The sequence below is a fragment of the Bombina bombina genome, chromosome 5 (genome assembly GCF_027579735.1).
Source record: "Bombina bombina isolate aBomBom1 chromosome 5, aBomBom1.pri, whole genome shotgun sequence".
In the NCBI taxonomy this organism is placed as follows: domain Eukaryota; kingdom Metazoa; phylum Chordata; class Amphibia; order Anura; family Bombinatoridae; genus Bombina; species Bombina bombina.
Window position 1 is genome coordinate 203,469,370 of NC_069503.1, and position 12,820 is coordinate 203,482,189.

The window sequence follows — 12,820 nt, forward strand, 5'->3', positions numbered from 1 at the left end:
GTAGGTCCTCACAGATATTAGATTCAAACGGAGGAGTTACAGAAGTCCACAACCTATAGTTCTAACTGAAAGAAGAAATTAGACACAAAATAGGACACAAGTTTTCAGAGCAACAAAAATAAAAGCTTTTATTTGTTCATTTGAATATAAAACAGGCGTTATCACAGATGTACAAAGCGTACTGGTGGTTTAACATACAAGAAGATTGCTGTCTTTTGCACATAAAAATTTATTAATTTTTTTTGTTTTGTTTTCAGCAATAGGCTGAATAAATGAAGTTTTTGAACCAGTCAACACACTCTATGAAATAACGCTGCTAACATTCAACTGATAAAAGGGACAGTTTTCCCTCGGGTAAAGTGTCAAGCAGAATTAAAATACATAATAAAACAAGCACCATGAGGAATCTGTTGGATTTAGTTTGTGTGAGGTGTATGTTTTGCGGTGTACTCTCTTTCTCTGCGCATCCAGTTGATTGCATGGTTTCATAGGACTTCAAAAAGCACAAAGTCACAAGACAAATATGTTACGAGATCCCATGAAAGGTTTATCTACAGTACAGTTTCTAATACAGATCAATCTTCCTTTATTGCTGTTTCCTAACCTTGCCAGCACCAAATGGGCTGTAATGAATAATGGGCACAATATTGGTAATTTTGTATAACAACATATATGGCATCTCTACTAGCTGAGTTACAGATTACACTTGCTACATGTTTTTGTCTGCATGTAATTAGACCAATAGGACTCCTGCCTCTCTTTAAGTGCTGTTCTATACCCTTCAAGTAATACCTGAGGTCAATTGCTGGCATATTGGGTCCCTGCTAATATAAAGAGTTAAGCAGACGGCACCACTGGTTTCAAAAAGATCTCTTTAAAATTATATTATAAACTTTGGACCTAGTACATTTAAAAACAATCTCTCCTTTAAATATACTCTAATAATACCCAGTGACAAATCTAGGAAGAAATATATAATATTACATATATACTCTGCCATAGACTAATAAATATGAGAAATAAAAGTGCACAGTTTTAATGACTTTGGAAGTAATCAGTGTCAGCATTACTTCTGTGTGACTCCTAATATTGTCTTTTTAAATTTCACGCATAATGATCCGCAATTAAGAATAAAAATATTATTATAGTAAGATCTAGAATTGAGTCAGTTGGCTTGTTATGCTTTTGACACTTAAATAGCTACCACAGATCTTGTGCGCTGCTGTCACTATAAAGTTGACCAATGTCTGTTTCATTGTAATTAAACTAGCGAAATAGCAGTGTCCCTTGTTTGTAACAGCAAGTGTCCTGCTGACAGAAATATACCAGGGAACAATTAAAAGAGTAGGTGAAGTGCATTTACTTGCAACATGGTTGGAAATATAGCCCTTTAGATGGAAATGAGACTATGGGATCGACAGTCACCTTACCAGAGTCAGAACCAAAAATTCATGGCTATCCTCACAATCGAAACCAAGATGTATGTGAACTGCAACAACACCACCAACTGCAATTTAATAATCTGTTTGATAGGTTGGTCTGAATTGGTTGACATTAAAAGGATAGTAAACCCAAATATTTTCTTTCATGATTCTGCTAGAGTATTCAATTTTAAGCAACTTTCTCATTTGCTCCTATTATCAATTTTTCTTCATTCTCTTGGTATCTTTATTTGAAAAAGCAAGAATGAAAGCTTTGGAGCAAGCCGATTTTTGGTTCAGTACCCTGGATAGGGCTTGCTGATTGGTGGCTACATGTAGCCATCCAATCAACAAACGCAACCCAGGTTCTCAACTTAAAATGGGCCAGCTCCAAAGCTTTTATTTCTACATTTTCAAATAAAGATAGCAAGAGAATGAAGAAAATTTGATAATTGGAGTAAATTAGAAAGTTACTTAAAATTGCATGCTCTATCTGAATCGTGAAAGAAAATATTTGGGTTTACTTTCCCTTTAACAGTTGCCTAATAGCAATCTTACTTTAACTGTGTTGTGTTCTGAAAAGTAATTGTAACATAAAATATGATAGTGGACAAAGTTCTGGACCCAAATGTGAACAAGACTATCCTAAAATATCTTCAAATTAGTATATCATAACACAAATGTTGTAAAAACATAATTTAATAAATATTTAGCATTTTACATTAACTCAATTTTAAATATTTTTAATGTAAATAACAATGAGAATTCCCTTCCGTTATGGAACAATTTACTTTGCTTTTCAACTCTCAAACAGATTTATGATGATCTGAACTATGGGTTTCATTGAAGGGTTAAACGTTTAAGTTTAAACAGATACACACAGTATTCGCATGAACAGATGTAAAGGTACAAATACTGAACAAATGTAATAGACATTAAGTATGCAGGTGATATCTCTATTGCTGATAGATCACCAGAGGATATCATGTAAACTTGATCATAGGTAGGTCCATGCCAAACATTCTACGTATTTCTAGTATGAAGATTCATACACCGTACTTCTATGGTTGAGTAATATTCAGATCCATATGAATCAAAATTGACTGAAAAACAAGTTATTGTTTTTATCCATTACAATGTGGTCCCTGGATTATGTATATTTTGATGAAGCTACCCTTGCCAAAAATGGAAAAGCTATTGTCAGATAAAAAGAAGACATTGTAGCAAAGTCTACTCTTTTTGATATAGCTGCATGGATCCCAACACCTCTTACTTGCAACCACTTCTAGTACAGTTTAAATACTGCCTGGCAGTTTTTTTTAAATAATTACCAAATATAAGTGTTGTGTAGTATTTTCTTAACCCAATATTTGTATGAATCATGAATGGCAATAAGGTACAGTGCATACCTAAAATTGTCTCTGTAACTGTCATCAGCAGATACTTCTGAAAGAGGTCAGCAAAGCTGGTGCATTTATGTTACTGACAAATCTGCATTTATTAAAAAAATAAATACATGAAAAGAGTCAGTAATGCAACGTGTAGCAAATTAGAAAACGTTTAATCACAATGTAGTAGTGTGTGTTCTGGACATGGTCAAATTTATTTAACTGAACTCTGGTTGTGACATTAATTAAACTGTGTTATATAAAATCAAGAATGATTTAACCAGCATTATACTGAATGTGTCCAGCATTCCAAAAACGTAAAAAAACAATGCAAATAAACCAACAGCATGAGAGCAAACTAGAACCAAATGTAGATCAGTTTAACATAAAAAAACAACCGTTGACTGGTTTATGATTGCATAAGAAAGGTGTGCAATGTACAACTGCACGGTGCAAAAAACACAAAAATACCAAGGTCACTCTCACAGTAACAAAACAAAATAAAATAAATCATCAATAAAAACAACATAAAAAAATAAAATTTTGATTAAAAAATATACTGGATAGCAAAGTGTGGTATTTTTGTGTTTCTGGTTTTGTGCTAATGCACTTTGCTGTAACAGAGATGTTCATGAATATGTCTATTTCTTTATGATATCTGCTTTTTGTTACATATTCATACACCAAATTTCTACTTGTCTACAGACAATAACTTTGTTTCTACCTTAATTTACCCTTCTAACCTCATAAGCAGCATGTTCCCTTAATATAGAATACATAAGAAGAGCAAAGTTTTTACTTTAGATGGTACAACCAAATACCCAATGAGTTTATGATACGCTAGATGGTTTTATCCGAAGGTCCACTTAAAATTACAGGTCCATGACTCAACTCTAAAAGAACAAAGATCAGCAAGCTTCTGCCTCTTTTGCATTTTAAGATTATAATACAAAAAAATTCACAGCATCCCAAAAATAGGTTGACCCTTATCCTTATGGAAACAATATGATAATATTGAAAAGTAAATGGTAATAGGTAAAATATCCATGCTTAGGGCATATTTCAAATAAAATTTCTGTATTTATCCACCTTCAAAAGGATGCTGCCACCTGCACAACTCACTGGCTTTAGAGAAAAGAGACCTATTGAGAAAGGGAGAGAGTTTCATATGGAATTTAAAAACTCAAAATTAGAGTCACTACAGCAATATGCCATATTTTCTATAATCCCTTCAGGTATCCCTTTAATGAAGTGCTTTTTTATGAGGAATGTTGAACAGACACTTCCAAATTCTAGTAGAATGAATTCCTCAGTAGCCACTGTCAACGAAGTAGTGTAACGTATACTCTTGGTAGAGCATACAATATAAAACGGTATTGTTGCTTATCAAGGAAAATAAAAATGATAGTGCATTTCAGCCATACGTTTTTGTACGTTTTAATACCATCTAAATGATGGTATTAAATCCACTTGCTGGTATCTAGAAGAATCTTTTTAAAGGGAAAACAGGCAATCCTAGATTGCACTTTTCAAACAAAGTTTGTGAATAACACTCAAGTTATATACAGTGGGCGACACCATGCAAGTGACAAGTACTGCATCTTAAACGTTAAAATATTTCCCTTCCCCTTCACCCATTAGTGAATTTATATTTCATATATATATTTGATGTGATACTATCCACTCAAGATAATACAACACTTTTTTTTTTATATTAGCAAACATTACAAGAGTTTAATGTTCTTGAATGTCGTTTTTGTTTTATACTTCTAAAGAGATCAAAATAAATTAAACGTTTTATACATAATTACATATGAAGAGAAGTTAACTTATTTTATCTTTTTAGTTTAGTACAAAGATATTTGCCGGAGTCCACCATATTTATACTCTCTTCTAAATATTTGGCTCAAATCAATATTTTTCTTTTTAATATATATCACTTTCTTTCTGAGATGAAAGGCAATTTTCTACTTAATGTGCTTATTTATTAATTGTTGTTCACAGCATCTTGGGATTGCATAATAGGACAATAACATTCTAGGAAAAATCTAAGCTTATTGACCCTGTATTGCAATCCTAAGTGGCTGTCCAATGCAACAATCTTAAAGGGATATAAACCCCCCAAATTTTCTTTCATGATTCAGATAGAACATATCATATATTATCATATTTTCTTTGTTTTCTTTTTTTGAAAAGCAGGAAGGTGAGGAATATGCACGTGTCTGCAGTACTATAGGATAGCAGTTTTGCAACAATGCTATTAGTTAACAAGAGCACTAGATGGTAGCACTATGCTCTAGACATGTGAACGCTAGATATCTCTTCAACAAAGAATAACATGAAAACAAAGCAAATTTGATAATAAAAGTAAATTGGAAAGTTTTTTTAAATTGTATTCTCTATCTCAATCATGAAAAAAGGGGGTTTCAATAATGTCCTTAAACTGCCATTTAAAGACTGCATCTTATTTCATTTTTAGTTGCAAACTGATAAATACAGAAATGGCAAAAAAAGTGCATTGCTTTTTGCAACTAAAGATGAATCATAGGGATATGCAGAGCATACATTGCTGAATCCCCTAGTACAATTAGATTTATACAACAACACATAATAAATATGATGCTGCATAATCCAAATGTGTTGTTTGCTGCTGTTTTTAAATGGTTCCTTAGGGATTTATGATTTTTTCTTTTCTCATTCGTACCTTATGTCTAAAATATTAGAACTTCAGAAATGGTTAAATACAAAAAAGCCTAGAGGAAAATTTCTGACGTGAGCCACAAAACAATTTTGTCATTGTAAAATATTTTAAAAATGAACATTACTTAAAATTTGTATTAAAAAAAAATATCCTTCATAAAACCCATTGCTACTTATGAAAAAACTGGATCATTCTAGCAACATAAAAAAACTAAACAATTTTCTAAAATTGGCATTTTTAAACCAGTTGGCTGTCATATGGGACTGCAGCACACTGCAAATCCATTATGACATTCAACATGGCAACTGAGGCAGTACAGTACCTAAAAAGTCTCTTGGTGCTAAAATGTAGTGGTAAAAACTAAACGCGTTTCACATTTTATCTGGCCAACTCTGACAAATTGGTAGATTAAATAACAAAAACTGTTCCATTCTGAACAAGGTTATCCCCTTATTTGCACATCTCTTTTTTTTAGTGGACACTAAAAAGAAAAGGAAAAAAAAAAAAAGAAATTTTATACATCTATAGTAAAGTCCATGGAAGCCTTAAAGTACAAGACTACATGTTGTAGGCCACATAAATGGGATCTAGCTGATCTGCCAAAAACCCGTCTCGTAGGTGCATACGCTGTTTCTCTCCACGGGAGTTGATAGGAATGACACCAATGTCCACAACCACTACTACTCCTACGATCAAATAATGTTCTTCCAAGATCACATTAGTGACCAGCGGTACAAGATCCAAGGCTTCCTGCTCAGATCCGTCTAGTTCAACCACCACCACTAACAAATTCGTCCACGTGAACACAGCACTGGAAAGAAAACGGGGAGAAATTAAATTAGAAAGAACAACTTACTCTGTGTGTTTAATATCTATCATAGCTGAATTATCCAGCAGCAAGTGTAAACATACTGGGCATTCCTGGCCCATGAGATGATTTATCTAGACAGATTTAGTCAATGTTGCCAAAGCAATACTCTGGTCAACAAGATCATGGTCCCCCTTTCACAGGCATCAGTAAAATCTATACTGGTAGAGGAATTTACTAGAGACATTCCTAAATTACTTTTTCTTTTGGTTCTATCATTTTTTTTTAGTCCTTTGCAGGGAATATAAAATATTGACATTACATTTAACATTGCATATAGTTCTAAAGACCATATCAAGATGAAATAAATAAGCAGGAACAGTAAAAGGTAATGGAATGCATATGCTAAGATTATATAATGGGTGATGTTGTAGTTTTCACAAAGTTAGAGGACAGGAGGGATTTAATTTAAATGTTTCTTCACACAAAAGTTAAAATGCATATAGGTGGTGTCAAATGAAAAATTAACTGAAGAAATTCAGTAACCTCTGTAATACGCTGTAATACGTATAAGCCTACCTAAGGCTTAATTACACCAACACTTTTTGTAGGATTATGAGCAGACTAGAAGTGCCTTCTGTTTTTAATTGAATAATTAAATCTAAATTTATATGTAAATATTGTATTGATTTGAGTTTATAGAAAAGCTATAGATTCTAACAAGTGAGTACAAAGTCTATAGATTCTACAAAGTGAGTTCCAACTAAATTAAAAAACTAGTTTATACTAGTAATTACTAGTGATTGACCACAGTGTATATGGGCAGCACTAATACTTCCAGTAGTGTACAACTCATCATTATACTGCATTCATCGGACATTGTTGTTCAGTAGAGCACTGAAAGACACAATACTTACCATTCTGTGACACTCTTGTGGGCTCGAATTACTGATGTCTCAATATCAATGGGATGGTATCTCATTCCTCTTAGCTCCATTGCTTCATCCAAAGCCCCAACAACATAAAGTGCATCATGCCGTTCTGTATGTGAGCAAGAGACAAGAATTTGTAAAACTGCATAACAACAAAGATGCTTAATATGGTTTGCTATTAAAGAACTTTTTTATTGCTCATAGCATGATTAGGGGCCAAATTATGAAGCCCATATCTTGGACTGTGCACCACATAGAGAAATACAAGCCCTCATTTTAAAGAATGGCAGCTGAAGAGTTGTATGTCCCAATACAATCCAGGTTGTTACTGTTAAAAAAGGCAATCTGAAAGATTAGGTTGCTACAACAGAGGTTCTATTCGTCCCCCAAGTAGCATAACAAGAGAAGGGAAGGCCTCCCTTTTAAATGAGGTGTCTCTTTATCCCTTAAGATGCAGGCAATGAACATGGGTTATGGACACTAGAATGTATCATTTTGAGGGGAGAGAGTATTACAGGTCCAAAAACTCAACTCTTATTTACTTTGAGAAGCAATATCTTTGTTTAAATTAGGGTTCACATGTCCCACTAACTTGGAACCATGGTGGACTTTGCTAAGGTGGAGAGGCGATTTGTTCTACACCACTATCTCACTCTTAGAAACATAGAGGGGCACGAGACCCCATAATAAAAAGAGGAGAGTATCTTATTTGTTATATAGGGACTTACTTCCCATGATATATGGCAACCACCTACTGCATATAATGTATGGTGGGCTAGGGGTTACTATACCTTAAAGACAGCATAATTGATATACACAAAAAACACATATAAGTACCCAAATTAGGGCAATTGATATAACGTGTTCTTATAGCTATTTGATTTCATAATCCTCATAAATGACAGAAAAGAGTTTAAAAAACAGATGAGGTTTTATATAAGCTATATACATAGGATGATGTATTTGTGGAAATATGTTTAAGTATTTTTTTTTGTGCTAAATAAGGGACTGAACAAATCATGCACATATCAAAATAAGTTAAATCCCCATACTCTAAAATGTAGTAAATATTTTACGGATAGCTATAGGATTAGTAAAATGAAAACATTTTGATGTTTAAATGCAAACTCTGTTAAAAGTTAAACACAGGACTATGAAATTGTTTAACGCTGAAATGGTTAAACTATAAGATTAAAGGGACACTGAACCAAAAATGTTTCTTTAGTGATTCAGATAGAGCATGCAATTTTAAGCAACTTTCTAATTTACTCATATTATCAATTTTTCTTCATTCTCTTACTATGTTTATATAAAAAAGAAGGCATCTAAGCTTTTTTCTTGGTTCAGAACTCTGGACAGCAGTTTTTGATTGGTGGATGAATTTACCCACCAATCAGCAAGGACAACCTAGGTTGTTCACCAAAAATGGGCCGGCATCTAAACTTACATTCTTGCATTTCAAATAAAGATTCCAAGAGAATGAAGAAAATTTGATAATAGGAGTAAATTAGAAAGTTGCTTAAAATGTCGTGCTCTATCTGAATCACAAAAGAAAAAATTTGGGTACAGTGTCCCTTTAAATATATAGATTTAATAATATATATCTACTAATTCATCTATTTGCAAAAGGGATTATACTTCTGCCAATGTCTCAAATAGTCATTTTATGCTACATCAGCATTGTCCTTCTATTCTTTATAACTGCAGAATATAAAATTAGTATGCACAGCAAATTTTTGCTGCATTTCCTGAATGAGTTCCCTGTTACAACGCCCTACAAATAACACTTTCACAGGTGAATATGATAACTAATAAAAAAAATATCCAGCATGCTGGAGTTGGTGGCTTCTCCAGCACAAAATAAATTCCAAGGGGGCAAAAATGATACCATATAATAAACTGTACCATGATATCAATATAGACAAATATGTGTTTTTGTTATTGCAAGCGGTCTCTTTACATTTGTGCACAGAGACAAATAACTAAGTGCTGGATTAATAGAATCACAATAACGGGTGTGTTAAAAATAAACTTGCAGCTGACAAGTAAAATTAGAAGTTTTTCCCCCTATATTTAAACACAAAGTATGGGGTTCAATAGTGTAAAAACTACATGCTGTAACAAATGGAACTTTCATATAGATTATGCTGAATGCTTTTTCCATATATGGCAAGCTATAATAATACGGTTGCACGGTCTACCCTATTTTGAGTGAAAGAGAGGTTGTATGTGTTCATATCTTGTTTAGGATCAAAACGTTCCACCTACTTGGAAATAGATTGATAGGAAATACCGTATCTCAATTTCATGGCTATAAATATTTTTTTTCATCAGAGGTTTTGGTAAAATTACAAAATAAATCTGCTCATAAAAAACAAATTCCTTTCTTCTAGTTGGCGCGAGTTCATAATTCCTTAGGAATTAATTACCTGGCCACCAGGAGGAGACAAAGACGCCCTATAGCAAGAGCTTTAACATCCCTCCTACTTCCTGTTCCCTCCCAGTATTTTGTGTAGCCAAGCAAAGGAGGAAGCAGTATCTAAGCCATCCTAAAGGAATTATAAGTTACAAGGAATTAAAAAATTTGGGATAACATCCATGTAATCTTGAAGTAACTACAGAGCCCCTCTATCTTCGGCTGTCTCCTTGACTAGGCAAAAACAAAATACTGTGAGGGGACAGGAAGTAGGAGGGATATTAAAGCTTTTGCTAAAGGGTGTCATTTCCTTCTCCTGGTGGCCAGGTGATGAATTCCCAACAGTAAGTAATAGTGGATTCTCACCAACTTAAAGGGACACTGAACCCAATTTTTTTCTTTTTTGATTCAGATAGAGCATGCAATTTTAAGCAACTTTCTAATTTACTCCTATTATCAATTTGTCTTCGTTCTCTTTCTATCTTTATTTGAAAAGCAAGAATGTAAGTTTAAATGCCGGCCCATTTTGGTGAACAACCTGGGTTGTTCTGGCTGATTGGTGGATAAATTCATCCACCAATAATAAAGTGCTGTCCAAGGTTCTGGACTTTATTTTTCAAATAAAGATAGCAAGAGAACAAAGACAAATTAATAATAGGAGTAAATTAGAAAGTTGCTAAAAATTGCATGCTCTATCTGAATCAAAAAAGAAAAAAATTGGGTTCAGTGTCCCTTTAAGAAAGAAACTTTTCTGTAGATTGAGTCAGGCAGAGCAGGGAGGATCCAGTCACACTTTCTGAAAACCACACTATTGAAAAGAGCATACAGAGCACCCTGGCACTCATGCTGCTTATTCTAGTGAAAAAAACTATTTTTTAAAGCTTTGGCGAGTCTAGCTGTAATGTCTGGCAGACCTTGCACATTAGCCCAGAGTTCCTAGGGGGAGGGAGTTTCAACTAGGGAATGTAGGGAGCGAAAATGAGGGGGCAACATCAGCCCTGGAGGGTCAAAGCAACAAGAAAGAGGGACAGTAAAGCTGTCAGTAGCTCCTTTGCCCTTTTAGCATAAAAAAATATCAGCCGATCAGAGACACACATGAATTAAAACTTTATATTATACAGTACATTTTACAGTTTGTGTAACTACATAGAAACCAACACTTTTTGAGACAGCCTGCACTCTGCAGAAGTGCGTAGAAGGAGTAAACCAATGCATTACTAACTTGTCCTGCAGGGAAAGACATAGCCAGACCAATCCCTCAGTCTCTTCAGCAGTTCGCCCTTACATGACAGTCTGCATGAGAAATGCTGCTAGAGGTCTGTAAAGCTAATAGCATTGCAGTAGTAGGGGGAGGAGTCAAGAGGACTTGTGAGAGAGAGCCCCCTCTCGGCTCTATTTACTTTTGCTGTAGGTCTGCCTGTAACTAAATGGTTATGATCCTTATTTGCATATATCCAGGATCCCTAGTTTCAAAAGAGGCACTGTATACCGAGGAAGTCTGTGGAATAACAGGTATCCTGACATCCTGGATATGCAAATACACTCAGCTGTCAATTGTTTTATTAACCACTTGTGCATTCAGATGCAAGTAAAAATTCTCAGGAAGAATCAAGGTACTGATATTTAACCCCTTAGTGACCACAGCTCTTTTCAATTTTCTTATCGTTAAGGACCAGGGTTAATTTTACATTTCTGCGGTGTTTGTGTTTAGCTGTAATTTCCCTCTTATTCATTTACTGTACTAACACATATTATATACCATTTTTCACACCATTAAATGGACTTTCTAAAGATAACATTTTCATCATATCTTATAATTTACTATAAAAAAATATATAAAATATGATGGAAAAAACACACTTTTTATAACTTTGACCTCCAAAATCGGTTACACATCTACAACCACCAAAAAACACCCATGCTAAATAGTTTCTAAATTGTGTCCTGAGTTTAGAAATACACAATGTTTACATGTTCTTTGCAAGTTATAGGGCAATAAGTACAAGTAGCACTTTGCTATTTCCAAACCATTTTTTTCAAAATTAGCGATAGTTACATTGTAACACTGATATCTGTCTGGAATCCCCGAATAAGCCTTCACATGTATATATTTTTTAAAAGAAGGCCTATCTTTAGTTTGGGGCCTATTGCATACACCAGTTTGACACCCCAAGGTATTGTATATGGTGTGCTTTGATGCCTTTGATGCAACCGTTTTAGCCAAAAAAAATGGAGAAAGTGTATGGTAATAATTTTTCAATTTTCATTTTTACACACACACATTATTATTAAAAAATAAATTAAAGAGCAAGCTCAGATTGGATGACCCTAGCCTGCCCCTATGATGAGGAAGGCTAGGGACACCCCAAGAAGCTATATGGGGCTTATAATATAAAAAATAAAGTATTTTAATTTTTATATTATTTTAATAGATACTGAGTGCCTCAACCCACTGAGGCACTCAGCACATAAGCAGAGCATCGGAAGCCAATCGCTTCCGATGCTCTGCTAGACTGTCGGGCTCCATGTGGAGCGAAACCGGAAGTGATCACTCGTGGGGAGTGATCAATCCGGGCCCGGCAGTCGGGAACAGTATTGCAGGATGCCTCAACATTGAAGCATCGCTGCAATACTGTTAGAGTGGCTGGAAGCGATTACCTGAGAATATTTTTTTTTTTAGATACATAGGGCTCCATGTACGAAGCAGCGAAAGCTGCTCCGGAGCCTTTGTGGGGCAGGTTCGCACATGCGAGCCTGCTTCCCGCAATGTAAGAAGCAGCGGTCATTAGACCGCTGCTTCCTACACCCTATGCCACCTCTTAGCTGGCGAGGCCAAATCACAGAGAGCACGCTCGCTCTCGGTGATTGACAGCCCCTTCAGTCGCGTGATTGGACGCGCGATTGAAGGGGCGGTCATTACACACTCCGATCAGTGTGTAATGATACATACGGGCAAGCGGATCAACAGATCCGCTGCCCGTGTGTAGCGAAGGTGGGCGGACAGCTTCGCGAGTTGAGAAGCTGTCCGCCCGCCATTTAGTACATGGCGCCCATAGATGCATTTCGGCAGCAGAAAATGTATTGCAACAATAATGTTTCCAGTCATATTTGATGTTTATGTCCCTTTAAAGTACAACTGAATGTGATTAGAAAA

The 12,820-nt window shown here is 35.0% G+C and overlaps 1 protein-coding gene across 2 annotated transcripts in view; it reads right to left on the minus strand.

Moving 5' to 3' along the window:
• Positions 1-2,104: 2,104 nt before the first annotated feature.
• DIP2C (disco interacting protein 2 homolog C) overlaps positions 2,105-12,820 on the minus strand; it is a 911,498-nt gene continuing 900,782 nt past the window's right edge. For both annotated transcript variants that reach the window (XM_053713839.1, XM_053713838.1), the window contains 2 exons: positions 7,236-7,359; positions 2,105-6,321 (listed from right to left, as the gene is read on the minus strand). In XM_053713839.1, coding sequence (XP_053569814.1) covers positions 6,069-6,321; positions 7,236-7,359 — 377 coding nt within the window. In that variant the 3' untranslated portion in view covers positions 2,105-6,068. The remainder of the gene's footprint in view (positions 6,322-7,235; positions 7,360-12,820) is intronic.